The sequence below is a fragment of the Cyanistes caeruleus genome, chromosome 25 (genome assembly GCF_971803275.1).
Source record: "Cyanistes caeruleus chromosome 25, bCyaCae1.hap1.1, whole genome shotgun sequence".
NCBI classification, from domain to species: domain Eukaryota; kingdom Metazoa; phylum Chordata; class Aves; order Passeriformes; family Paridae; genus Cyanistes; species Cyanistes caeruleus.
Window position 1 is genome coordinate 1,757,149 of NC_141725.1, and position 26,472 is coordinate 1,783,620.

The window sequence follows — 26,472 nt, forward strand, 5'->3', positions numbered from 1 at the left end:
TGGGGAGGGGGACCCTGGGAAGAGAAGGAGGGCTTGGGTTGGGGTGACACCTAAAGGCCCAGCTGGGACAGGGATGTAGCCTGTGTGCAATTCAGGGATGTGCTGGCAGTGTCCTGCTCCTCTCAGACTCACACCATGTGGAAAATTGAGGCCAAAAATCACCATTTGCTCCATTGCTCCAACAAATGCTGCCTGCTGTAGTGTCCCTTTGCTGTGGAAAGATGCTCCCTGTCCCTAAAGCCCATCCTCAGAAGATAGGGGGCTGCAGCCTGGCCTGGGACATGCATGGACTCCAGGAACACAAAATCCAAAGGATGGGGGTCCCAGGAGGAGCCATCACCACCTTGACTGCTCAGATCCCCAGCTTTGGGGGTCCCTTTCAGCTCAGTCTCCCTCTCTACTGGCCCAACCCATTATTGCCAACACAGAGCATCCATGCTGCTCCCAAAATGCTTCTTCCCACAGTCCCTGATCCTCTTTGAAGGAATAGAGGTCGAGTGAGAGATAAAAATTCTGCTCTTGGAGAAGGGTTTAGATGTTTCACACACCTTTCATCCATCAACAACCACATGTTCATCCCCCTCCACCTCCTCAGGTTTTAAAATTCCCTGATTCCACTCAACCACCCTATTAACATGAATTTCCCACCCTGAGGGGCACCTTGCTGGCAACCAGGGCCTGGCAGACAAGGGGACACATTTCCAAAACTCCCCTTTCCCTACCATTTTTCTTCTGCTTTTACAGAAGCATTATTTTATTTTACCTTTCCTCTCACTTATCCCTTTGCATTTTCCCACTCTGAAAGTTTTTAGAAGCAGCTTGGAAAAGAGGAAGAGAAAATCCCACCCTGCTCTTCCCCATGTCCTTCCTTCACAGCACATAAGCCAAGAGGTAGGTTTAGACTGGATATTGGGAAGAAATTCTTGGCTGTGAGGGTGGGCAGGCCCTAGCACAGGTTGGCTGTGGCTGTCCCTGGATCCCTGGCAGTGCCCAAGGCGAGGCTGGATGGGGCTTGGAGGAGCCTGAGACAGTGGAAGGTGTCCCTGTCATGGCAGGGGGTGGCACTGGATGGGCTTTGAGGTCCTGTCCCACCCAAAGCACTCCATGATTCTTTGATTCTACAATGAAAACTGATTTATGAATTTTGGAACCTGTTCCCAGAATTGATGCTTTCTACTTTAACCACATTCAATTTTAGGAACAAGAGGGACTTGGCAATATGAGGAACCCTTTCCTGCCTGCCTGTTCCCTGTATCAGTGGTGACCCCCCTGGGGAGATGCAGCCCCTTGAGCCTGGGGCCAGAGTGTGGCCACAGTCCTGCTGGCCCCAGGGCCAGTGCTCACCCTCAGCTCCTGAGCCACTGGGAATGGCCCCACGTGCCGGGGACCGGTCGGGCTCGCAGGGAGAGCTGCAGTGGCTGCCAAGGACCCGGAGCCCCGGCTTTGAGAGGGAGCCAAAGGCGTCTTCCCCGCACACATCAAAGGGGAAACCTCCGTGTTCCTCCCCAGGCAGCTCCTTCTCAACTGGAAACTCTCAAGGCTGCCTTGGCCCCGGGTGTGGGATGGGCTGGGATGGGTCCCCCCACGCACATCCCCCTCAAGCCGCACTGAGCTGCAGCAAGGCTCCCCTGTCCTACTCAAAAACTTCTCTGTGCTCCACTTACATCCTCCTGGGGAGGGAGGGAAAGGAGGAACTGCCCAGAATGGCTCCTCTCCCTGCACAGCATCCCCAGGGGACACCCAAACCTTGTCCCCCAACAGCACAAGGTGTGAAAGGGGGGAGCAGAGCTCATAGGGAGCCCCAAGATCTGACCTAGGCCAGGAGGGGCCAATGTGTGGCTGCTCCTGTTCCAGCGTGACCCTGCTCTGCTCTTCCCCTTTGCCACCACATCCACAGAGGGGATTTTGTTTTGGGGGGATTTTCTGTTTCAAACATGACTCCCTTTTCTTATCCCTCCCTCCCAGCCATGAGCAAGCCCTGCCCTGGCCCCGCTCCTTCCACTTGTGCTGGAGTGTTTTAACCACCCCTGTGTGTATAAAGATGGGGAGGACTAACCCCAATTCCTGACCTAATGCCATTAGAGCTCTCTAAGCCCTCCAGGAGGGATATTTCTGCTCTTAATCTCTCCTCCCACCCCTGAGCTGGGAGAGGTGACTGAGTGGATGGTCACACAGGATCACCGTCCCCAGCACTCGCCAGTCCCTGTGAGCTCGTCAAACTGCCTGCCTGGAGCTGGGGATGGAGTGGCCAGACAAGGCTGCTGGAGCCTGGCAGGACACAGGAAGAGGCCCCTCCAACCCCCACTGCAGCAAAGGGGGCACCCCCAGCTCTCTGGGAAGTGACAAAGCCACCGGCCCCTTGCAAATCACAGTCACCCAGTGGGTCTGGTTGGAAGCGACCACGGTGAGATCATCTGATCCCAACTCCCCAATCGAGAAGAGTCATCCCAAGTCCTTAATAAATCCTTAACAATGTGCATCTCTCCCATCCCTAATTCCCAGCTCCCAGGAGCACACTCAGCCCACCCTGGAGGCCATCGACCCCTGCTACTGCCTTGGAGTGCTACCATAAAGCAGGGAAAAATAACCACACACATAAAACAGCTGGCACTGATGGCACCCTCTGGGTACCACCTCCCTGGACCACAGCCTGGAGAAGACCTGGAGCAGATCCAGCACAGGGAACATCAACGCTGTCCCAACACTCCCCCCACCACGGGCCAGCCAGTGCCACGTGTCCCCTGCCCTGGGACCTGGCAGGCAGCTGCAGGCACTCACCCACGAGTCCAGCTCCCAGGAATGCTGACGAGGAGATGCTGTTGTGGGATGGCAGCTCCCGGTGCTCACCGTAGTGGGGGCCTTCGCCATAGCTCTGCTGGGACAACAGGGGACAGTCACACCTGATGTGGGGATGCTGAGCCCAACCCTGAAACACTGCCAGGGCCCAGCCTCCCCCAGCAAGGGGCAAAGCCAAAGGCTCCTTATGAAAAGGGCATGGAAAGGGTTTTATCGTCATGCCAAGGGAGAGTTGTGCAGTGCAGAGGCCGTGGTGTTGGGAGGGGACATGGCAGCTGGGGATGTGGGGACAGGGGACATGGAACCATGCTTTGCCCTGTGCTGGCAGCTCTTGGGCAATTTGGCACCCACCAAGTAAAGGCCAGACAGCCCCTCCCTGAACCAGGAGGGTGAAGGGGCAAGGAAAAGGCTGGATAAATATAAATGTATATTTTTAGATATATTTATATAAAAATATAAATTCTAAATATACAAATGAGAGTTGACACCACAGTCCCAGCTCTGGCACTGACCAGAGGGAAGGAAAAGGTGCCATTGCAAAAACGAATCACACAAACCCATTACAACAAAAATGACACCATTTCCATGAAGTTTGTGGCATTTCTCTCTTCCCATACTCGGGCCCCTGTCATGAGGTGTTGTAGCCTCAACTCCTTCCCCGAAAAACCCTTCCCAAGTTCTCCATCCCCACCAAAGGTGCCATGTCCTGACAATGTGGTGGATTCCAGGGATTCCCTCCTCAGGTTCCCAAAGTCTTGTGGGGTGGGTGCTCAGAAAGCTTTGCCATCAGATGAGATCCCCTGACCCACCCATCTGTGTCTCCTGCAGGTAGTCTCCCCTGGGCCCCCTCTCCCCAGACCAACACTGAGTGCAGGGAGGGAGATGCCTGAGCAGCCACAGGAGCCCATCTTAGTGCAGGTCTGGGAGAGGGTTTTGGAGGAGAAACCTCAAGGGGACCTCAAGGCAGCAAAGCCTGGGGAGATGGGGATGAGGGAAACCCTAGAGAAGTTCACAGAACCCATGTCCAAAATGGGACAAGAAAAGCTGGTCCAGGGTTGGACCGAACACTCTGAAAGGCCTGGGAAAGACCCAGTTTGTTTTGGTTGGAGCTTGGTGTTTGTGCTTTGTCCTTACCCTTCCTTGGTCAAACGTGGAGCTGTTTTGATCTGCCGTTCCCCAGGAACCTGATCCCGGTCTTTCATCCAAGCCTACCGAAAAACAGGAAGAACAAAGGTTACTCTTTGCTTTATCAGCAAAGCCTCAAAGGTGTTCTCGTAAAATTAACTCTTCCTTCTACAAACAAAACAATATTTTCATTAATAAACCACTTCCACTTGGCGTGACCGAGCCTCCCCTCTGCCTCCTCACCTTCCCACTCCCGCTGGGAGTTACTCCACAAACTTCAAAGCAAATCCCACCACAGCCTGGAAATGGTTCAAAACATGGGACAGTGGGAAGAGGAGAAACAAGTATTTTAACTCCTTTATTCCAGAGAGCACCCACAAACCTCTTTCCCCGGAGAGTGATGGTGAAAGGAACTAACCATAAATCAAAACCATATTGCATCCATTTGGATGCTCCAGCAGGACTTGAATTTTGCCCATGGTGCTGCAAGATCATGGGCCAAACTCTGCTCAACCTGAGCAGAGTGAAAGAGTGCCCAGAGGCAAAACGCTCAGGTGGGAATTGCTGGGGGGTCCAGCGTTACAGAGTCACCTGTCCAGGGGTGATCTTCCAGCGCCTCAAGGTTCCCCTGAAGAACTGGGGCCATCAGAGCACACCCCCAGCCTTCTCAGCTTCAGCCCTCCCAAAAATATCCTTGGCAAAAAGCTATCCAAACCAGACGAGCAGAGGAGCAGGCAGAAGGTTTTGCAATGTTTCTGCACAGGCTGCGGTGGGAATCGGCTCCTTTCATCCCCTGCCAAGCCCATGCAGGCAGCACCTCCTGGGCTGCACAAGGCACCCAGGGGAGTCAGAGAATCATGGAATGCTCTGGGCTGGAAGGGACCTTACTCAGCTCATTCCACCCCTGCCATGGCAGGGACACCTTCCACCATCCCAGGTTCCTCCAAGCCCTGTCCAACCTGGCCTTGGGCACTTCCAGGGATCCAGGGGCAGCCCCAGCTGCTCTGGGCACCCTGTGCCAGGGCCTGCCCACCCTCCCAGCCAACAATTCCATCCCAATATCCCATCCAGCCCTGCCCTCTGGCACTGGGAGCCATTCTCTGTGTCCTGTCCCTCCAGGCCTTGTCCCCAGTCCCTCTCCAGCTCTCCTGGAGCCCCTTTAGTGAGCTGAGAATGTCCACCACGACACAAAAACCTTGGGATGTTGCATCAGCCCAGCTCCCACATTTCCAGCTGATAGCACAATCACACAGAAGGAACCTTCCCTGGAACACAGCCTCAACCTGACCCAGCTGCAGAATCTCTGACTGTGCTGCTCCATCTCCTGCTCCAGTGGGTGACCAGGGTCTGGTGGGCAGCAGTTGGTGTCCAAAGGGGGAAAATCCAGGGATTTGAGAGAGGCTGGCCAGGGTGGGGGCATCCATCATCTTTGGAGGTGCTGCACAAATGCTGTGAACTCTGCTGGGTTGGACAGGGAGAAATCCCAGATCTGCAGAAGGCTGAGAGTGAGGGTGGCACCAGCCATGGACACTTCCCAGGCCATGGACACCCCCTGCTCCCCACCAGGCGTCATGGCCACACCAGCCATAGAGTGACACCAGACTCTGCCAGCAGCATCCCTGTGGCTCTCTGGGGACCCATCCTGTGCTGGTTCTTCCAATGGGGATGGCACCTGCAGGTGCCCCAGGATGCCCTTTGGGGAGCAAGGAGCTGAGCAGCAGCAAGGCCATGGGGGCAGGGGGTCAGGGCTCACTCCCATTTCGCTTGGCAAAGCTGATTATTATGGCAAACATGCCTCGGATTTGTCTCCTCCGCTCCCCTCACTGTTCATTTAACCAGAAACTTCTTTCAAATTACATCCTTCTATTTCTGTGCCTTTGTGTTAATCATTTCCCCAGAGAATTGGTGTTTAATTGCTGTCTAATTTGCATAATTATGCATATTAATCTCCACACCTAATGAATATTCATAATTCTCATTTAGATTTTGTTTTCTAATCAAAAATTTCCAATGTGATTACTGTGCAGAGCAGGGATAAGCCTCTAATAATACCTTGGATACTAGGGAGAATTACTGCCAATTCTCCCACCTCCTACTTCCTAGAATAAACTTTTGCTTTGCTAATGTGTTTTTCCAAAGCAATTCATCTGCAATCCCTGCAAACCCCGGCGAGGCAGGAGGCAGAAATGCTCCTTTGAGTCATTTTGCTGTCATGGGTGGTTTTAAAGCTCCCCAGGGGTCGGGGAGAAGACATGAGCAGGATCAGCAGCCTTGGACATCCTTGGAAAACTGTTCCCTTTGGGCTGGAAGGATGAGAACTGCAATACCACAGTCCCCATGAGGAACCCCAGGAGCCTCAGAGGCAGAGGGGAAGCCAAGGCATGGGGGTCCAGACCCTCACACCCAGCCCTGCCCCGTGCAGGACAGGCTTTGGGGGTCCTGGGCCACCCTGACCTCTCACAGAGCCCTTGGTCCTGCCACCACCCCAACAGCAGAGCAGCATTCTCAGGCCAGAATATGCCTGGAGAGGATGCTCAGTGGGCTCTGGAAGGAGATAGGCTGCCTGGAAATCCAGGGAAATTTTCCTCAGGTTGTTGAGTCTTTCTCCTTTGAATGTCTCTTCAGATATTCAAGAACCTTCAGATAATCTCTTGAATTATGCCAAAAACAATCTGGACAGAATCCTGTGCCCTGTGCTCTGGGATGTCCCTGCTTGAGAAGGGAGATGGGACCAGATGAGCCACCGTGATCCTTCCAACCTCACCCATTCTGGGATTCTGTGCCAAAATTCCTGAAAAATAAAAGTGAATCCTTGTCTGGTCTCCCCAAGGAAGGAGGGAGAGGGGACAGTGAGTGGCACAGGGGACAAAGGCTGAAAGTGAGGGTCACACATCCCCTAGACAAGGACAAACCCCTGGCACAAGCTGCTGCACCCCGTGGTGCCACCACCATCCATGACAGAGACCCTGAAGAGGGGTCAAACCCCTGAGTGTTCCAACAGTGACTGCAGAGGATGAGCCACTCATCTGGAGCATGGCCAGGTCCCCAGCCCCTATTTGGCCACTTTGTGACCTAAATGGAGTCCCAGCAAACCGACCCTTTTTTTTTCAGGAAGAAATTCCTCCCTGTGAGGGTGGGCAGGCCCTGGCACAGGGTGCCCAGAGCAGCTGGGGCTGCCCCTGGATCCCTGGCAGTGCCCAAGGCCAGGCTGGACGGGGCTTGGAGCAGCCTGGGATGGTGGAAGGTGTCCCTGCCATGGCAGGGCTGGGTAGGCTTTGAGGTCTCTTCCAACCCAAATCTGGGATTCTGGGATTCTATAACCCCCAGGGAAAGCCAAAGGTCTCCTGTACCCTCCAGGTAGTTCCTGTGGCTGCCAAGGTGAAGTGAGATTCCAGTCTCACACCAAAGCAGCAAAGAGCATCCCAAGGTTCTGGAAGCACCTCTGAAGGTGCCAATGCCAGCTCTGTCTGATGTCTCCTGAGAAATAAAGTCTTGCACCTTCCCCAAGCTGCAGCCACTGGCTAGAAAGGTGCCAGCAAAAAATCTCCCTATTTTCAGCGCCTGCACCTGCAAGTGTTTTAGGAATTCAGGGATTTCTGGGATGAAGCCAGGAAAAAGCAGACTGCCCTCTTTCAACGTCTGGCATCTGTCCTACATTCCCTGCCAGCCCTCTCTTCCCTCCCTTCGTACTCCTAAGGATCCACAATTTGGCAGCAAATGCCCTTGGCCAGCCCTGCAAAATCCCAATGTTTGGCCATGGGCAGGTGTGTCTGGAAAAGCTCCCATCAGCAGGATCTGCTCCACTCCAGCACAAAGCCCTCGGACACGGTGTCACCCCAAACACGGTCACACATCCTGGCCCTGTGAGCACAGAGCAGCCAGGCTGGACCTGAGTGCAGGGAGAGGAAGGGGAAGGGGGAGAAGGAAGCTGGGGTTGGAAGGACATGGCTCAGCAGCTCCAGGGCTAAACCAAGGGCACCCCAGCAGCTGTAGAGGTGACCCAGGTGCCCAGGGAAGGATCAGAGGCACCTAGGGGCACATGGAAATGTGTTTCCTGCCTCTGGGCTTCACCCAGGAGCTGCCACAGGTGAGATGGAGATGCCATGAGAATCTTCTGGACCCCAACTGCCCCATACTTGTGGACAAAGCTGCTGCCTTAAAACACCCACAGCACTGGCAAAAAAAATGATAAATGCAAGTCACTGAAGAGAGATCATGTCCAAAGGGCCATGGAGCTGCTCCAAGGGCTGGAGCCCCTCTGCTCTGGAGCCAGGCTGGGAGAGCTGGGGGTGCTCACCTGGAGAAGAGAAGGCTCCAGGGAGAGCTCAGAGCCCCTTGCAGGGCCTAAAGGGGCTCCAGGAGAGCTGGAGAGGGACTGGGGACAAGGCCTGCAGGGACAGGACACAGGGAATGGCTTCCAGTGCCAGAGGGCAGGGCTGGATGGGATATTGGGAAGGAATTGTTGGCTGGGAGGGTGGGCAGGCCCTGGCACAGGGTGCCCAGAGCAGCTGGGGCTGCCCCTGGATCCCTGGCAGTGCCCAAGGCCAGGCTGGACAGGGCTTGGAGCAGCCTGGGATGGTGGAAGGTGTCCCTGCCATGGCAGAGGTGGGGTTGGATGAGCTTTAAGGTCTCTCCCAACCCAAACCTTTCTGGGATTTTGTGATTCTGTGACTGAAAACTCGCATGGCACTGAGCTGAATTCTGTCTGCATGACAAAGCTCCATCCTGGCAGGGCTTGGCTTTGCCACCCTTCCAGTTCTCTCCCTCAGTGAGGTGTGAGAGTTTTGGAGATACCCACGTGCCCATGCTGCTGGCAGGAGCCAACTTGATTTTAAAATAACCCCATTTCCCAACTACCCAAGTTAAGGCACATTTTCCAATTGAGAAACGACAAAAATAGGAGCTACCTCCTCTCACCATTAATACAGTTATTAAACTGCATACAGATTAATTGTGCATTTTAATAACCCTAAGCATGAATATTCATAACACATTTCTTGCTCATGTTCTAATTAAAACATACTAATAGAATAAGATGTAGCTGTCAGACAGTCTTTTTTTTTTTTCCTCACGGTTTTCCTGCCGCAGCCAAGAAGAGCTGATAGACAGGAGCTGTCCTAAGCTTCAGCAGGGATAAAAATGATTTAACCACATTTATGCTCAGAAAAACCTTCCTTGGTGCAGTAATGAACCCTAGGAAAGGCTATGGACAAGAGACCAGTGACACAGAGCAATGAGAGCTGTTCCCATCCAGGAGGAACAGAGCCACTGTAGACACACAATTCCAACATTACTGGAGAGTAATAGGAAAGGGGAGCTGTTTTACCTAAAGGAGGACAGATAAACTGCAGATATTTGGAGGAAGTTCTCCCCTGTGAGGGTGGGCAGGCCCTGGCACAGGGTGCCCAGAGCAGCTGGGGCTGCCCCTGGATCCCTGGCAGTGCCCAAGGCCAGGCTGGACGGGGCTTGGAGCAGCCTGGGATGGTGGAAGGTGTCCCTGCCATGGCAGGGGTGGCACTGGATGGGCTTTAAAGTCCTTCCAGTTGTTCCAGGATTCAATGTAAAGGCATTAACAGGGGGCCAGGTGATGTGATCCATTCCACATCCCACCTGCTCAGTTCCTAGCCTGTGCCTTCCAGCTGCGATCCACGGGAGCCAAAAATGCTGCACCAAGAGAGGCTGGCCTGGTTTTAACAACCAGGGTCCCCAAACCTACCTGGGCACAGGTGCTTGAGCCCTGAGCTCTGAATGCCCCAGTCTGGATACCACTTGGATATGGTGTGGGAGGGAATGTGGCTCTGGAGTCAGCTCTGACCACCTGCACACAGCCAAGGACCCCACAACCTACAGCCTTTGTGTGAACAGGACAGGGTCAGGAGTTGGACTCGATGGTCCTTGTGTGCCCCTTTCCAACTCAGGCTATTCCAGGATTCTGTAAAAGGGCTTTCAAAACAAGCTCAGCCCCCAACCATTGCTTTGCTCAAAGCAAAGCTCAGTGGGTGTGCAGCCATCTCTCCAGATCCAGAGGACATGCAGGGATGGAGAACGGGAATGTTTTGCTCCTGGATCCTCTCACATACCATTTGTAAAGCAAATAGAGAGGTTTTGTTCTTAAATCCTGGACCAAGGGATACCCTGAGCAGAACATGCACTGCTGGAAAGCTGCAGTGATGCAGCCTCAAATCATGGAATGTTTTAGGTTGGAAGGGACCTTAAAGCTCATCCAGTGCCACCCCCGCCATGGCAGGGACACCTTCCACCATCCCAGGCTGCTCCAAGCCCCGTCCAGCCTGGCCATGGGCACTGCCAGGGATCCAGGGGCAGCCCCAGCTGCTCTGGGCACCCTGTGCCAGGGCCTGCCCACCCTCCCGGGGAGGAATTTCTGGGATTTCTTCCTATGACTCGAAATGTCCCAAAGGCACCTTGTTTTCACCTGTCAGGAGGAGGAGGCAGTGAAGGACCCTCCCAGCAGCCACAGTGCTGATACTGGGGGACACTGCTGGGGTTTCTGTGCTGCTGGAGCTGTGACTGAGCCAGGCTGAGCCTCTCCCTCCCCCAGCCTCCACAATCTGCCCTCCCTAATCTGATTCCAGCAAAACCACTGGGCCAGGCTTTTCCTTTTTTTTTTTTTTTTTAAATTCTATTAAAAATATTTAGGCCAAATCCCTCCTGTGGCTGGAGGAGGTTTGGAAGCAGCTGTAGCTGCCACAAAAGTGCATCCTCCATCTTTAGGAGAGACCAAACAGTGCCCATGGTTGAGATTTGAGGGTCAGGAGGGAAATTCCAACTCTGCAGCCACAGCAGTGCCCGAGGGCTGGAGCAGGACAAGGATGTGGTGGCAGCTGGGAGTAAAAACCCCACAGCCAGCAGCTTTTCAAGCTCATGGAACACTTAGATCCATGGAATGGTTTGGGCTGGAAGGAGCCTTGAAGAACATCTAGCCCCAAACCCCCTGCCATGGTTATTTAGCCCAGAGGAGCCCTGCTCCCCACCTGCCTCCTTCGGGGCTGGGACAGCACGAGCCAGCACAGGCAGGCCACCGGTGCCACTGTAATTTGATTTGAAGCAGAGGTGACAGAAGGCTGCTTGATAAACACTTCCAAATTAAGCGGCTTTGTGTGCTAATCGCTCTGGCGATCAGCCCCACAGCGAAATCTCTGCTAAAAGGGATTGGAAATCAATAAAATTAGTCAACTAGTAATTAGCTTTAGTCCCAGGAAAACCAGCAAAGTTGTTTTTCCTGAAGAGAGTTGGCTCCACTCAGTGAGGAACAGCCCACCCGAGCACCCCCCAGGAAAGGCTCTGACGTGCTGGCACAGGCCCTGTGAGGGAAAAGGGGGTGCTGGCAGCAGCTCCCAAAATTCCTGTTTATTTACCAACCCCATCCACCCCCAAATAGGAAAAAACAGCTGTGAGTGGAAGGCAGCCGGGAGCTGTTTACAGGACGTCGATTGTGGAGGGGACCATACAATGTGTTCACTTCCTTTTCCCGGCGCACGACAAAACAATTAAAATAAAAATAAGGGGAGGGGTGGAAACCCACCCTGAACACCTGGAGGGCAGCACAAGGTCCCTGGCAATGCCACCCTGGACGGCTCTGCTCATGGGGTGGGTCAGGGGATGTTTTATCCCCTTCACTGCCTTGAAATTTGAGGTTGGACCAAAACTGGCTGGTTGGGATAGTGAGGCTCAGCTGTTCTGCTGCCCTGGAAGTGTCCAGAGCCAGGCTGGATGGGGCTTGGAGCAACCTGGGATACTGGAAAGTGTCCCTGACCATGACAGGGGGCTGGAATGTGCTGCCACTTCCTGACCTGTCCAGGGGCATCAAACGAGCCAGGTGGCATTTCTCTCTGTGACAGGAGCCCAGGAAGGGCTGGAGCTGTGCCAGGGCTTGGGATGGGTCTCAGGGCAAGGTTCTTCCCCCCGAGGCTGCTGGCACTGCCCAGGCTCCCCAGGGAATGGGCCCGGCCCCAAGGCTGCCAGAGCTCCAGGAGCGTTTGGCCAGCGCTCTCAGGGATGCTCAGGGTGGGCTTGTTGGGGGGTCTGGGCAGGGCCAGGGGCTGGATCAATGATCCCTGACAGTCCCTCCATCTCAGGATATTCCAGGACTCCATAAACAGATGCTCTGGACCAGGAGAAAGCACTGACACCATCCCCCAGAGCAGGCACCCCAAGGGGAGGACACACAACAGCACTCATATTAAACTCACAGATCCCTGCACGATTCCTGGGGCAGATTCTGCCCCTTTATCTTTGTGGTGATGAATGAACACAGAACCCGAAGCCAAGACTGGCCCACCCACCCCACACACCCCTGATTCAGGGAAGCACCTGCTGCTGCTGGCCCCTCCCCAAATGTGCACTCAGGGATAATTTTTGACTTCAAAAAGCTGATGCCACCACTTTGGTGATTGTTAATTCCCCTGCTCAGCATCTGCTCGGCATCTCCTGCACTGTATTCCAGTTCAGCAGTTTCTGCACACACACAGATGGGTTTAGGAAATGTTTGGGGCTGGGAAAAAATAGGAGAGAACTACTGAAGGAGTGGGGAAAAAGGATCCATTCCCCCTGGCTTTCCATGAGGGATAACTATAACTATGGGGAGAAATTGAACTTACACCAAAACCAACCAAAGCCAGAAAGAGGGGAAAAGAGCCAAAGAAGTACTTTAGCAACTCCTGGTCTTTTGGAAGATGCTGTGCTACCCCTGAAACGGCTCTCAAAGGACAGGGCAGGCTCCAAGGCAACCCCAGGCTGGTGTTGGGGGTGTTGCTGTGGCATTCCAGAAACAGAACCCTGGAATGTCCTGAGCTGGAAGGGATCCACAAGGATTGCTGAGTCCTGTCCCTGCTCAGGACACCCCAACGGTCCCACCATGTGCATAAACAGTAATAATTATATGCAATAATAAATGTACAAAGCAGTGCCCAGCACAGGGGTGAGGAAGTTTTGGAAAAACCAACAAAACCCAAAAAGCAAATTCATCCATCCCTCACTTTAGACATGAGTGATATTTACAGATGCAAAGGGAGGTCCCCACTGCATTTCAGAGAGTGATTTTATGGTAATCAAAATGAAAGCTTGCCTTTATTTTAAGTCTTCATTAAAGAAATTAATAACTTGGGTCAGCCCAGGTCTCATCAAGACCTTGCAGAATGACTGCACAGGGTGCCCATGGTGGCACTGGGACACAGCCACCCCACCCTGTGCCCAGAACATGGCCAAGGACCTGACCCAGGGTGCCAAGGTTCACACCAGCAGTGAATTGTTGGGCTGTGCTCCTCCTGGAGGATGGGTCAGAGTGGACAGGATTTATTAAACTAAAAGAATGGAGATGGATGGATGGATGGATGGATGGATGGATGGATGGATGGATGGGATCAGCCCTGGGGAGAAGGACTTGGGCTGTTGGTGGGTGAGAGGCTCAACCTGCCCCGGCAACGGGCACTGACCCCAGGAACCCCCCTGTGCTGGGCTGAGCCCCCAGCGTGGGCAGCAGGGGAGGGGGGATTCTGCCCCTGTGCCCCTGTGCTCAGGTGAGACCCCACCTGCAGAGCTGCCCCAGCCCTGGGGAACAACATCAGGAGGACGTGGAGCTGCTGGAGCCAGTCCAGAGGAGGCCACGGAGCTGCTCCAAGGGCTGGAGCCCCTCTGCTCTGGAGCCAGGCTGGGAGAGCTGGGGGTGCTCACCTGGAGAAGAGAAGGCTCCAGGGAGAGCTCAGAGCCCCTTGCAGGGCCTAAAGGGGCTCCAGGAGAGCTGGAGAGGGACTGGGGACAAGGCCTGCAGGGACAGGACACAGGGAATGGCTCCCAGTGCCAGAGGGCAGGGCTGGATGGGATATTGGGAAGGAATTGTTGGCTGAGAGGGTGGGCAGGCCCTGGCACAGGGTGCCCAGAGCAGCTGGGGCTGCCCCTGGATCCCAGGCTGGATGGGGCTTGGAGCAGCCTGGGATGGTGGAAGGTGTCCCTGCCATGGCAGGAGGTGGCACTTGATGGGATTTAAGGTCCCTTCCAACCCAGACCTCTCCATGATACTATAATGACAGACACTGTGCTGTGTGACACCTTCCTGCACAGGAGGTACTACAGGGTTGGGTCTGGGCCACCTCCTTGTTGTTCCGCAGAGTTGGGTTTATCCCAAGCTGCTTCCAGAGCTTTGGGACATGCCTCCATGGTCTCCCAGCTGCCATGGTCCCTGTCACCCACCCTGTCACAGTGCAGTGGCACTGTGGGGTCCCCACTGTCACCTCACACTGGGTCTCTGTTTCCATCTGCACAGAGGGAGCAAAGCTGTCCCTCCAAAACACGACTGAAGTGAGGGACAGCGAGGAAAAGCGGCTCCTCTGACACCTGTTCTGGGTCTGACTCAGCCCTGTGTTATTCTTGGTCCATTTCCCTGCACTTTTGTCCCTTGGACCCTCCTTGACATCCTGCTTCTTGCAGGGCCATCAGGCCTGGATGGAGGCTGGGGATGAGAGACATGTGTAGGTGTCCTGGAGGGGATGGGGACAAGGGACACGGTGGGTTCGTCCTGCAGGCTGATGACCTTTAGAAAGCCCTGAATGTGTTATCCTCCATCCCCTTCTCCTGCCGCTCCTTTGTGCTCATGTTTGGTCACTGCTGGCCTTTGTTTTTACAGCTGGGGGAAGTGTTTTGAGCTTTAAAGTTTATTTTCTTCCCTCTGGTTGTCGTCACAGGTTTGTTTTCTTTCTCTGTGTGGCATCTTGCTGGCTCTCCCAGGGGCTGGGAGAGGGCCTGGCTGCTGCTCTCGGGGCATTCCTGCTGGAGGGAGCAGGATCTTCCCTGAATTTGGGAGGCCCCAAAGTCTCTCTGCCTTCACTTCTCTCACTGGGTTTTTATCACAGAATCCCAGAATAGTTTGAGCTGGAAGGGACCTCAAAGTCCATCCCATTCCACCCCTACCACTGCCAGGGACACCTTCCACCATCCCAGGTCACTGCAAGCCCTGTCCAGCCTGGCCTTGGACACTGCCAGGGATCCAGGGGCAGCCCCAGCTGCTCTGGGCACCCTGTGCCAGGGCCTGCCCACCCTCCCAGCCAACAATTCCTTCCCAATATCCCATCCAGCCCTGCCCTCTGGCACTGGAAGCCATTCCCTGTGTCCTGTCCCTGCAGGCCTTGTCCCCAGTCCCTCTCCAGCTCTCCTGGAGCCCCTTTAGGCCCTGCAAGGGGCTCTGAGCTCTCCCTGGAGCCTTCTCTTCTCCAGGTGAGCACCCCCAGCTCTCCCAGCCTGGCTCCAGAGCAGAGGGGCTCCAGCCCTTGGAGCAGCTCCGTGGCCTCCTCTGGACTGGCTCCAGCAGCTCCACGTCCTCCTGATGTTGTTCCCCAGGGCTGGGGCAGCTCTGCAGGTGGGGTCTCACCTGAGCACAGGGGCACAGGGGCAGAATCCCCCCTCCCCTGCTGCCCACGCTGGGGGCTCAGCCCAGCACAGGGGGGTTCCTGGGGTCAGTGCCTGTGGCCGGGGCAGGTTGAGCCTCTCACCCATCAACAGCCCAAGTCCTTCTCACCAGGGCTGCTGCTGATCCATTCTCCCATAAATGCACAGACAGCCCCATGGAGAACCTTCCCTGTTTCTGCCTCACGTGCATTCAACAACATCAGCACAAAACAAGTGACATTCACTACATACAGGTTATTCCCCAAACTAGGGGTTATATTCCATTAAACAGAAACCTCCAGGGAGACCACTGAGCATAAATCCACATCCTGGTTTCTCCAGATTATTTATTGTAGCACAGAGTTGCACACTCATGGCAGGGGCAGACACTCCACGCTCACACACGGATTACTGTCCAAACGGGGAAAACTCATTGTGCTGAGTGAAGAAGTGAACTCACAGCCTGAAGCCAGCGAGGTCTGAAACACACTGGCTCCCCTGGGACGCTCTCAGTGACCTCTCGTGTTCCCTGGGCCATGGGGTGTTTTGCACACCCCCACAGATGCACAGAGGAGCTGCAACACCCCCACTTACTCCACTTAGCAGCACCCACCTCTATTTCCGCTCTGATTTGCATCTTTCCAAGTATTGTTTAATTTGCAATGTAAAATCAAATTACAGCCGCAGAGATGCAACCGGAACACCGGGGAACAGAAATCTTCTCCCATTTGGTTTCCATTACTCACCAAGAAGACGAATGGGGACAGAAGCTTGTTTACTTACAAGTGACCAAATAAAAAAAAAACCCAGAAGTTTGCCAGAGAGGCATTTGAGATCAAACAGGCAGGCAGTGCCAGCTGTGTGTACGTGAGCCCTCCCAGCCCTGCACTGCTGCAGCCCTACAGGTAGGGAGGCCAGGGGCTGTTAAAAATTAGACAAATTAAGGATGGCTTCCAAATAATGTGGAAATTACATGGGGAAGTGGCCAAACACACGTACACCCCACCAGGGTGGCCTTGGCAGTTTGTTTGTGAGCCTCCTCTCAGTGGGGAGAGGGATGGTGGGGAATGAAAACAGAGCCCAAAGGGGTGAGGAAGACAGCCAGGGGTGCTCATTCCAAGGTTATTCCCGCAGGGTGCTCGGCCCCTGTGGATGCCCCAGGGGCGCAGGATGCGGCCACGGGGCTCGAGAGCCAGCACTGGCCCAGACGATGATTCAGCCCACAGGAAGGATCATCTCAGAAGAATTGTTGGACACAATGAGGAAAACTTTCCCAAACAAAGCGTTCTCAGCACCACCTGCCTCCCTCCCTCAGCCCCGGCTCCTGCTCGCGAGTAACCTCCAGCCTCTGGTCACAACAAAAGACGGTGTTTTTGTTTTCCCCTTTCCCAAGGTGAGCATTTCTGGGGCACAGTGGGCTCAGGATTCCATCCTGGCCCCTGAGAACAACACAGAAGCTGCCAACAAAGCCCCCAGCCATGTCCAGTTACAGCCAGCAATCTCAGGACTGCAAACTTCAGGAGCTGGATATACCCAAAATATACAAGCTAGGCTTCCTAAGGAATCCCTAAAGCAAATCCATGGGTCAGAGCACACCAGGAGCAGAGTTTTGGGGATAACTGCATGTGCAGTCAAGGAGTTCTCCCTCTCTTGTGACACCACACAGTGAGGTATTTACCTGAAGAACAATTTAAAGACAGATGTGACCTATTTAGAGCTCTGCCAAATATTTCTGTAATTGAATAGACCATCGATTACTTAAATTGCATTAAAAAGGACTGAATTCAATCCATTTGCTCCTACAAAGCACCATTTCCATGAACCACAACTCTTTTTCCCCCTCTTTAAACATAAACACTTCAAGATGTTCATTTGTCCCTTGCCCTGAAAGGATCCACATCTTTGTATAACCATACCCTGTGCCCTAAATTCCCCCTGTAGCCCTAAAGCCAAATGGACAAGTCACAGGAAGAGCTCACCTGAAGACAAATCCCAGCCCATCAGCTCTAAGGCTACCAAGGCTTATGGTGTGTATGAGGCAGGGCCATCAGCCCTCATGACTTTGGCAGGAGTCACTGATGCATGGCACTGTGGGTTTGGGCTGTCAATCCACCCTCACTGACTGTTGTTTGCCACACACTGCTCAGGGGACACCAAAAAGTTGCTCCAGCTCCTCGTGTCCTTGTCCCCTTGTCCCTAAATCCAGCTCCCAACACACATCTCCAGGCAGTGCCTAAACACTGGTGGAGGGATTCAGGCACTGAGGTGGGGAGGAAGGTTTTATAAATCTGAATGTGTCACCTGGATTGGGATGTAGAGAAGTGCCTGGGGCAGCTCCAGGGAGAGGACAGGACGAAGCCAAGGGCAGCCTGGATCCAATGTGTGTGTGATAGGTCATGGTGGCACCAGCTCTGGCTGGAACACGCCACCCTCGGCAGGTGCTGCCAGGCTCCTCCTGCTCTACATGGGGCAGGGAGTGCAGAGCTGAAGGAGCAAAGGGAGCCCACCCTCACATCCTTTCAGGCTGGGCACCGACTGTGCCCCTACTTCACCCACACTGTCCCTGGGCAAACAGTGGCACGGGTGAGGTGCCAGTAGATGGCACTCAATGAGTAGCACGGATCCTCCTCTTTCCCAGGAATAACCAGCACCATCCTCCTGCCTGCACATTTCAAACCATTTCCTGGGTGCAACTTTGGCATCACTCAACAGCAGCTGGCAGGAGCTGGTGCTGATGTCAAAGAGGGTCCAAGGGACAAAAGTGCAGGGAAATGGACCAAGAATACAAGAAAACAAGGTCTCATCCCTTGTGCTAGGCAACAAAAACAGCCCCGAAAAAACCCCACTGCCCAGCCCCTTGGAAGCCCCAGAGATGCCAAGAAAGCAGATTTTATTATTTTACTGACATCTCTCACGTTACCCTGGGCACACACTGACCGTGGTCTGGGCTGTGCATGGGTCACCCCAGAAGGTGGGAGGCAGTTTCCCCTCTCTGCTCCACAGCCAGCGTGGCAAACCCACAGCAGCATCAGCCTAGCCTCACAGCCCATCCCAGCCCTTCCAGGGCTCACACACCAGGGCTCTCTGCTGCTCAGAACAAGCTGGAGACAAAAAGAGACCCATTAGATTATCTTGTCTGTGTCTCCTCTACATGAGGCTTCGATTTCTGGTGCTTTTGTCAAGCCAGGCACTAACACTCCTTATCAGAAATCCTAATGCAACTGTCTAGGAAAATTGACCCATTAGCAAGCTCCTCTGATATTTTTCTCAAAGATTGCTTTCTTTTAACTATGAGAAGCTCAAAGAAATGTTTTTCTACATGAACAAAAAGAGCTGCAGCAGTTAAAAACATGGAGCTGCAGTTTGCTGGGATAGTGAGAGCTGAGCTCACCACTGTGAATGAGAAGCTGCTGTCTCAAAGGAAAGTGGCTGCATTTTCAAATGCAAGTTTGAAATTCAAAAAAAAAAATTAAAATTATATGTATAAAAATGAGAATGGCAAAAAAAAAAGTGCTATTTCCAGCCTAGTGCTGCCAGGAAAACAAGGACCAAAGTCAGCCCCAAATCCCTGGACTGCCTCCAGCACGTGAGCTCTGCTGGCAGCTCCCACCTCTGCTCTGGGGACACCCAGGGCCATGCTGGCCCCTGACAAAGCTCCCTCCAGCAGCTTCATGAGCAGCTCAGGGCACAGCAGCAGTGGCTGCTGTGGGAGGAAAGGGCTCTTCTCACCCAGCATTTCTCTTGAGTGAGTTCTGGGCTTGCTGGACTTTCCAGGGGCTGCTGAACATGTAAGGCAGCAGGAAACCCAAAGAAAATCGGTTCCCCATTTGGAGCACAACGTGCCCCAGAAGCCCCCAAGACGGGGCAGGCCAGGATGGATGGGAAGAGGAAGATCTCAGCTGGCAGCTGGTTTGCAAAACCACAGCCCCACACCTTCGCCTCTCAGAGCCCCACCATGGCACAGGCAGCAGGGACAGGCTGTAGGGGGTAAACTGCCCTGGCTGCTCCCATCAGACCCCTCATTTCCTGACAGAATCAACAAGGGGAAATAAGCTGTTATCAATCTCTGGTGCCCAGGATCCACCACACTCTGGGGTTGTTCATCCAGGTCCTGCCCACACTGCTGTGGTCAGGGCGAGGAGCACACACAAGCCTCTGCTCACCTCGGGCACAAAGCTGTAACTCTGAGAGTCCCACAATTGCTTGGCTTGGAAGGAACCTTAAAGCTCATCTCATTCCACCCCCTGCCATGGGCAGGGACACCTTCCACCATCCCAGGGTGCTCACAGGAACCTGCTCCTGGGCTTGCACAGCTCTGTCCACCCTGCAATTCCCCCTGATCTTGCAGCATCCCAAAGCCTCAGCTGCTCCCTGGCATCCCAGAGAGCCCAGTCTGCACCCAGGATGCTGCCTCACCTACACACAAGCCTGTTTATTTAAAACTCAGAGATACAGGTTTCCCAAGGTGTCCCTGTACCCCACCTCAGTTCAAAGCAGGCACCATGCGCAGTGATTCAGATGAAATGGCACCGCTTAAGTTACAGCTCCACACACACAGGTCAGTCCAATCAAAGCCAGATCACCTCCAGGGAACTGTTTGATTCATATCTAAAACCACCTGAAATAAAAACCATCCCATGAGCCCCTTGTAGGGCACAGAAACCCCACACCCAGTCCATGTCACCACAGCAATTAACAATACAGCAATTAACAATACAGAAATTAACTGCGCCAGCAATGGGCTCATGGTGTGGGGACCACAGGTGACCCTGCACAGGACACCCTCAGCTGGCACCTGAACTTTGTGCTGTGTCCCCAGCCTACAGTCCCCTCTCTTCCTGCAGCCCTGCCCTGGTCACAGCTGTAACAGGTTCAGGGGACTTGGGCACACACAGAGGGGAGGCAGCAGACAAATCTGAGCTGTTCCTGCTCCCAAAAAGGGTTGGGTGCCCTCAATCAGTTTTACAGCTCTCAGCTCCTGCCCAACAGCCACAAAAGTCCTCAGAACGTGAGGAAGAAGATCCCTGCACAATTCCAGCCCGGCCCTCCACAGCCCACCTGCCACCCAGCTCCCAACAGACCCACTACAAATCACCCCGTCACACTCCATCCTCCCACCCTTTACCAAAAACGCTGCCAGATGTGTGGCAGGAGCACGTACCCCTGGCCAGCTTGTTCTGGGCTGCCATGTCCCCGCAGGCGCTGGCAGAGAGGAGCCCCGCTCTGTGAGCACTCCAGCCCAGCCCTGGGAGGGAGGAGCAGCTCCCGGGGCCTCGCTCCTGTCCTGCCCACCACTGCCTGCCTTTGTCTGGGGACTGCACAGAGTTCACTGTAGGGACAGGCAGAGACACTGAAAGGAAAGTTAATGAAGTTTATGGGGTGGATCAGGTTTACCAGGGAGTTTATGAAGCGCTGCCTGGAGAGCAAAGAGCAAATGGACAGCATCTCTTCCAGATCAGGATTGTTCCTAGGGAGCCCTGGAAAAAATCACCCACATGCTTCAGTCATGCTCTGATCTACAGATGAGGGTGGGCAGGCCCTGGCACAGGGTGCCCAGAGCAGCTGTGGCTGCCCCTGGATCCCTGGCAGTGCCCAAGGCCAGGTTGGATGGGGCTTGGAGCAGCCTGGGATAATGGAATGTGTCCCTGCCCGTGGCAGGTGTCCCTGGGTATGGCAGGGGGTGGTACTGGACGATCCCTAAGGTCTTTTCCAACCCAAAGCACTCTGTGATTCCATGATGTTATCTTGTTACCTCCTTGTCAAGAGCACTTTAAAGGCCTGGCAGCACCAGCAGCTGGAGCAGTTTTTGCCCTCTCACAAAAGCCACCTCCACCCAATCCTGCACAGCTCTGCCATGGTGATCCAGGGGACTCCTTTGGCACAGCCCTGGGCACTGGTTATTGTTTGGCTTTCCTTTATCTGCAGATCTCAAAGCATTCTGTAAATGCTAAAACCTCGAAGCCTCTCCAGGGAACAAAACTCTTTCTGATATTGTACAGATGGAGAGACTAGCCGAAAAATGAGGGCAGAGCAAGGGAGGAAGCAGAGCCCAGAGCTGAGCCAGAGCAGCTTTTTATTGGAATGAAGTACAGTGACACAGATTATCTCTTCAAGACCTGCTCCTGGGAGAAGCACTCACTATCCAGGTGGGAAAGCCTGGCATGCTGAAGCACCCAAAAATTTATTTACAATTGGTGCTCCAAACCACAATGTCTCACCCATCTTTCAGTTTTCTTCTTTGGGTAAAAAAAAAACAAAACAAGCAAACAAAAATACCACCCCTCCCCCCCCACCCCCCCAAAAAAAATCAGTTCTACAGTTTCAACTTTTTAGAAAATTATTTAAAGAAAACAGAACAAAAAACCACAATGATTTTAAAAATACAAAGCAAGCTGGGGGAGAAGAGCTCTTCTCTATTTTTGAGCAGACTGAGGATGGCTGGGCAGGGAGCTGGGGGAGATGCTCCTGCTGGCTCTCAGGTCCTGCTGGCTGTGGGGAGCTCTCCATCTTTTCACTCAGCTTTATTTCCCATGCACTTCAATTTAAAGGAACCTGGGGGCCAGCAGGAATTGGGAATTCAGTGTCACCCAGCATGGCTTTGCCCAGTGCTCCAGGGAAATGCTGCAGTGAGCCAGATGGGATGGAACTGTACCAGCACTTCACCCAGGACATCACCCAGTGCCTGCAGGCTCCAGCTAAGGGAGAAACCCCTAATAACTGAGTGTCTAGGATGGGAAGGAGCCAGCACAAGGGTGCCCTGGCAGCTGGAAAACCTCACAGGAATGAAGACAAGCAGCAGCAGGAGCAGCCCAGCACAGGCATCCTCTGAGATGCACAAACGTGCCCTGCTCAGGCTGTAAAGGTGTCAGAAGCAGCTCCCACATGAAGCAAGTGCTGGACCTAAGGAGCCTCCAGTGTTGACTAAAGCAAGCAACCAAAGAGAACCCCAGAAGTTTGCTGTGAACACACGATTCCAAACATCACTTCCCTGAGATGCCTCAATTCCCAGACCCTTTTCTGACCATCATCTCTCCCCCAAGCCCAGGATCTCAGGTGACAGACACCCCTCCAGTTTCTGACCCACACCTGGTGCTCTGCACCACAAGAACCCTGGAAGACCAAAACTGGCCATGAAGAAGGCATGGAGTGACAGGACAAGGGGGAATGGCTTCCCACTTCCAAAGGGCAGGGTTAGATATGATTTTGGGAAGAAATTCTTCCCTGTGAGGGTGGACAGGCCCTGGCACAGGGTGCCCAGAGCAGCTGTGGCAGCCTCTGGATCCCTGGAAGTGCCCAAGGCCAGGGTGGATGGGGCTTGGAGCACCCTGGGACAATGGGAGGTGTCCCTGCCCATGGTAGGGGGTGGAACAGAATGAGCTTTGAGGTCCCTTTCAGCCCAAACCATTCTGGAATTCTGTGAAGAGCATGTAAAAACCCCACAGGACAGAATTCAGGACTCATTTTCCACTCCAGGCTGCTCATATCCAAGTGATGTTTCAAGCATGACAGAACTCTACTTGGATCAACCTCACGTTTCCCGTGGAGCCAGGCAGTTCCTGGAAAGTCAGCACAGGGATAGCAACACCTCAGTGCCCTGGGAATGGGGAGCACCAGAACTGCCAGCCTCTTCCATGGCTCCCCTGCAGCTCAGGAAGGAGCCAGAGCCAGAGGGGACATGAGGCAGCTCTTGGTGACTGATGGGGAGAGGCTGGGCAGAGGCCTCCAGGCACCTTGGCCAGAAACAGCAGCTTAGCTTTGAACAAGCCCCAAGTTTTGAGTTCTGAACTAATGGAAACCGAGAGGACCTGAGCAGGGTCTCTGCTGCCCACAAGGCAGCCCAGGCTCCTTCCCCTTCAGCTGTTTCACCCCGGTCGCTTCTGCAGCTGCTCCAACCTCAGAGGCTGCTCGTTACATCACGGCCAGGCAGCAGATAATGAGGGAAACACAGCTGGGATGGGCACCGCTGAGGCTCCGCACTTGGCCCAAAGGGAATTGGACTCAACCAAACCCAAAACAGGAGTCCCAGGCGTGAAGGTCAAGCAAGAAGGTGCAAAGTGGAGCTGTTTGGGTGAGCAGAAGCTGTGGATGGCAGCCTCGGGGCACTGGGGGATGCTCCCCAAGGAAGCTCAACATGCAGGTTCAGATCAGCTCAGCTGGCCAAAGCCACCCTGCCCTTTCTCTCCATCCTGCACCTTCACTCCCTACTGATTCCCATGGAACTGCTTAATTAATTAATTAAAGTGGTGATGGCTCCTGGGCTTCATGATACCAACAGTGAATCAGCAGCAGGTGGGTGGGCAAAGAGAAGGGGAACAAGAACCAGAAGAGCTCCAGGGTTTGGGGCAGACACTGCCCAGGTGGGACCACTGTCACTGGGAGAGCAGCCACTCCTTCCACGCCCACCAGTGCCACATCCCCAAGGCTGGCTGTGCCAGGATGGAGACAGCTCTGCACATCCCTGGGCCTGGGTGATACCTTTGGATTGTCCAAAGCAACCCTTCAGAGGGGCAGAGACAACAAGGCTGACCCAGAGCTCGATGGTGCAATCACAGACCAGACTATCTCTGCTCCTGGGATGCACCTCCCACCCCAAAGCATCCACAGGGTGCAGAGGTGAGAGTCCTCCCATGAATGGCACAGCCAGAGCCTCCTGCCCCAGTCCCCAGCACCTACAAGGCCAGAGAGCCCCATATGCCATGGGAAGGTGCCAGAGCCCTTCTCTTCCTGGGAGAGATTTTAGAGTTAAAGCAATACCGGTAGTGGGATTGTCAGCAGCACAAATGCACAATCAGGAGGGGAAGATGTGGGGGGAAAACATCCAACTGGCAAATATAATACTTGGAAGGAAAAGCAGATTTTTAAAAAAATAAAAAATGAGGGGGTGGCAAAAAAAAAAATCTCAGGAAGTCATCTAGTCATTCCTGCTCTTTGCAGAAACAATAGACTCGGGATGCTGGCTAAGTTATAAATAATCCTGCTGGCTACACAACACAAATCCAAGACAGGAGCAGGGTAACTATCAGCTCCATGGAAAGTGAGTCACTACCTTCTTACAGCATTCCCAAAAAGGGAAAACACCACAGCCCCACTCCCGCTCTGCTCCACTGGCCAGGACCCCATCCGAGGGCAGGAGCAGCTCGGTGACACAACAGCTGAGACTTGGACACCCTGAGCCACAGCGAGCTGCAGCAGCAGTGACACTGATCCCAAAGCAAAGCAGGACACACAACCTGACACAAAATCAGAGAGTCCTGAAATACCCTGAGCTGGAAGGAACCCTCAGGGATCATTGAGTCCAGCCCCTGGCCCTGCCCAGACCCCCCAACAAGCCCACCCTGAGCATCCCTGAGAGCGCTGTCCAAACGCTCCTGGAGCTCTGGCAGCCTTGGGGCCGGGCCCATTCCCTGGGGAGCCTGGGCAGTGCCAGCAGCCTCGGGGGGAAGAACCTTGCCCTGAGATCCATCCCAAGCCCTGGCACAGCTCCAGCCCTTCCTGGGCTCCTGTCCCTGTCCCAGAGCAGAGCTCAGCCCCTGCCCCTCCGCCTCCCCTCGGGAGGAGCTGCAGCCCCCGAGGAGCCTCCCCTCAGTCTCCTCTGCTCCAGCTGAACGAGCCAAGTGCCCTCAGCTGCTCCTCAGAGCCTTCCCCAGCTCTGTGTCCCTCCTCCAGACACTCTCCAACAGTTTTGGATCCTTCTGGTACTGTGGGACCAGTGGCAAGAAAGCTCAAATTGGGGAAAATAATGAGAAACCACCAATTCCATAACATCCTTCTCTTTTTAGAAAGGAAGTTGCTATTGTGAGATGCTTTGGCTGAACTGTTTTCCAGATCCCTCCTCTGAACGTGAGAGCAAGTGCAGAGATGAGCAAAGCCAATGTGCCTCAAGATGCTGGTGAAACTGCACCAGGAAGGGTGGGTGTGCCAGGGCTCTGCCCCTGCAGGAGGGACACAGCCCCTCTGGCCTGGCAGCTCTTGGGGAAAAGGGAAGATGCATCTTTTTGGGCACCCAGAACATCTTTGTCACTTCAGAGCACTTACTGCAGCACCCAGGACCGGGGTGTCCCTGCATGGCCACAGCGTCCTGAAGCCCTTGTGTCAAGAACAGAACATGAAACCATGGAAGGGTTTGGGTGCAAAGGGACCCCAAAGCCCACCTCGTTCCATCCCCTGCCATCACAGGGAAACTGTTCCAGGCTGCTCCAAGCCCTATCCAACCTGGCCTTGGACACTTCCAGGGATGGAGAGCTCCCAGCGTCTCTGAGTAACTGATAAAGGGAAAGAGCTTCCCAACTGAAGACTTGGAAGTGACATAAGTTCTCCTTTATTTAAAAAACACAACAAAAAGACCCAAACAAAAAAAAAACCCAACAACAAAACTTCCTGACTTGTTATTCCATTACTCAAATCTGGAAATGTAATCATATTAGTTCAGCTGCATTAACACAACAAAATCCCCAACAAAAACTGTCTTAAAGATTGAATTGACCTCCAAGGAGTGAAGAGAAATGAGAACAAAAGTCAGAAACCTGGAGCAACCATGGCAAGCCCAGCACCCAAGCCACTCTCTGACAACAGATTCACAGAGGATGTGAAATAATCAGGATGCAAAGTGATTTTTAAGAGCTTTTTTTGCCAGGTAGGTGAGGTAAAAGGTCAGTAAGAGCCATGCAAGCACACCCAGCTCAGCAACATAACACTGAGTTTGTCACAGAGCTTAACTCAGCTTAAATAGACCTCAGTCAAGGGGAAAAATCCAGCCTCGAGCCAAGTGGGAAGTCCAGGCAGCTCTGAGGGACTCTGGGGATGTGCAGTGTCAGCTCAGCAATCCTATGGCTCCCAAAACCTTCAGCAGCCTAAGCAGCAGCAAAACCCCTGCTCCTGTTCTGTGGTACCTGGGGAGCACTGCCCAAACCACAGCCCTTTGTGGGAAGGGGCTTGGAGCAGCCACTGCTCCAACTGAAGTGAAAAACCAAAAAGCCTCAAACCCTTGCCTGGGATCTGCAGCCAGGGCCCTTTCAGGGAACACCGGGAACAACGTGAGGGGCTCCTGTACAAACCCACCTGAAGGGCTGGGAACATGTAGTGAATCCCACCTGGTTTGGGCTGAAAGGGACCTCAAAGCTCATCCAGTGCCACCCCCTGCCACCACTACCCCAG

General features: G+C 53.9%; 1 protein-coding gene across 16 annotated transcripts in view; it reads right to left on the reverse strand.

Annotated features, from left to right (window-relative positions):
* TCF3 (transcription factor 3) overlaps positions 1-26,472 on the reverse strand; it is an 84,244-nt gene that overhangs the window by 34,632 nt on the left and 23,140 nt on the right. For 8 of the 16 annotated variants that reach the window (XM_086862420.1, XM_086862419.1, XM_086862423.1 and 5 more), the window contains exons 4-5: positions 3,931-4,004; positions 2,779-2,875 (exon numbers count right to left, since the gene is read on the reverse strand). In XM_086862420.1, coding sequence (XP_086718546.1) covers positions 2,779-2,875; positions 3,931-4,004 — 171 coding nt within the window. The remainder of the gene's footprint in view (positions 1-2,778; positions 2,876-3,930; positions 4,005-26,472) is intronic. The other 8 variants (XM_086862427.1, XM_086862432.1, XM_086862426.1 and 5 more) reach the window with 1 other exon arrangement.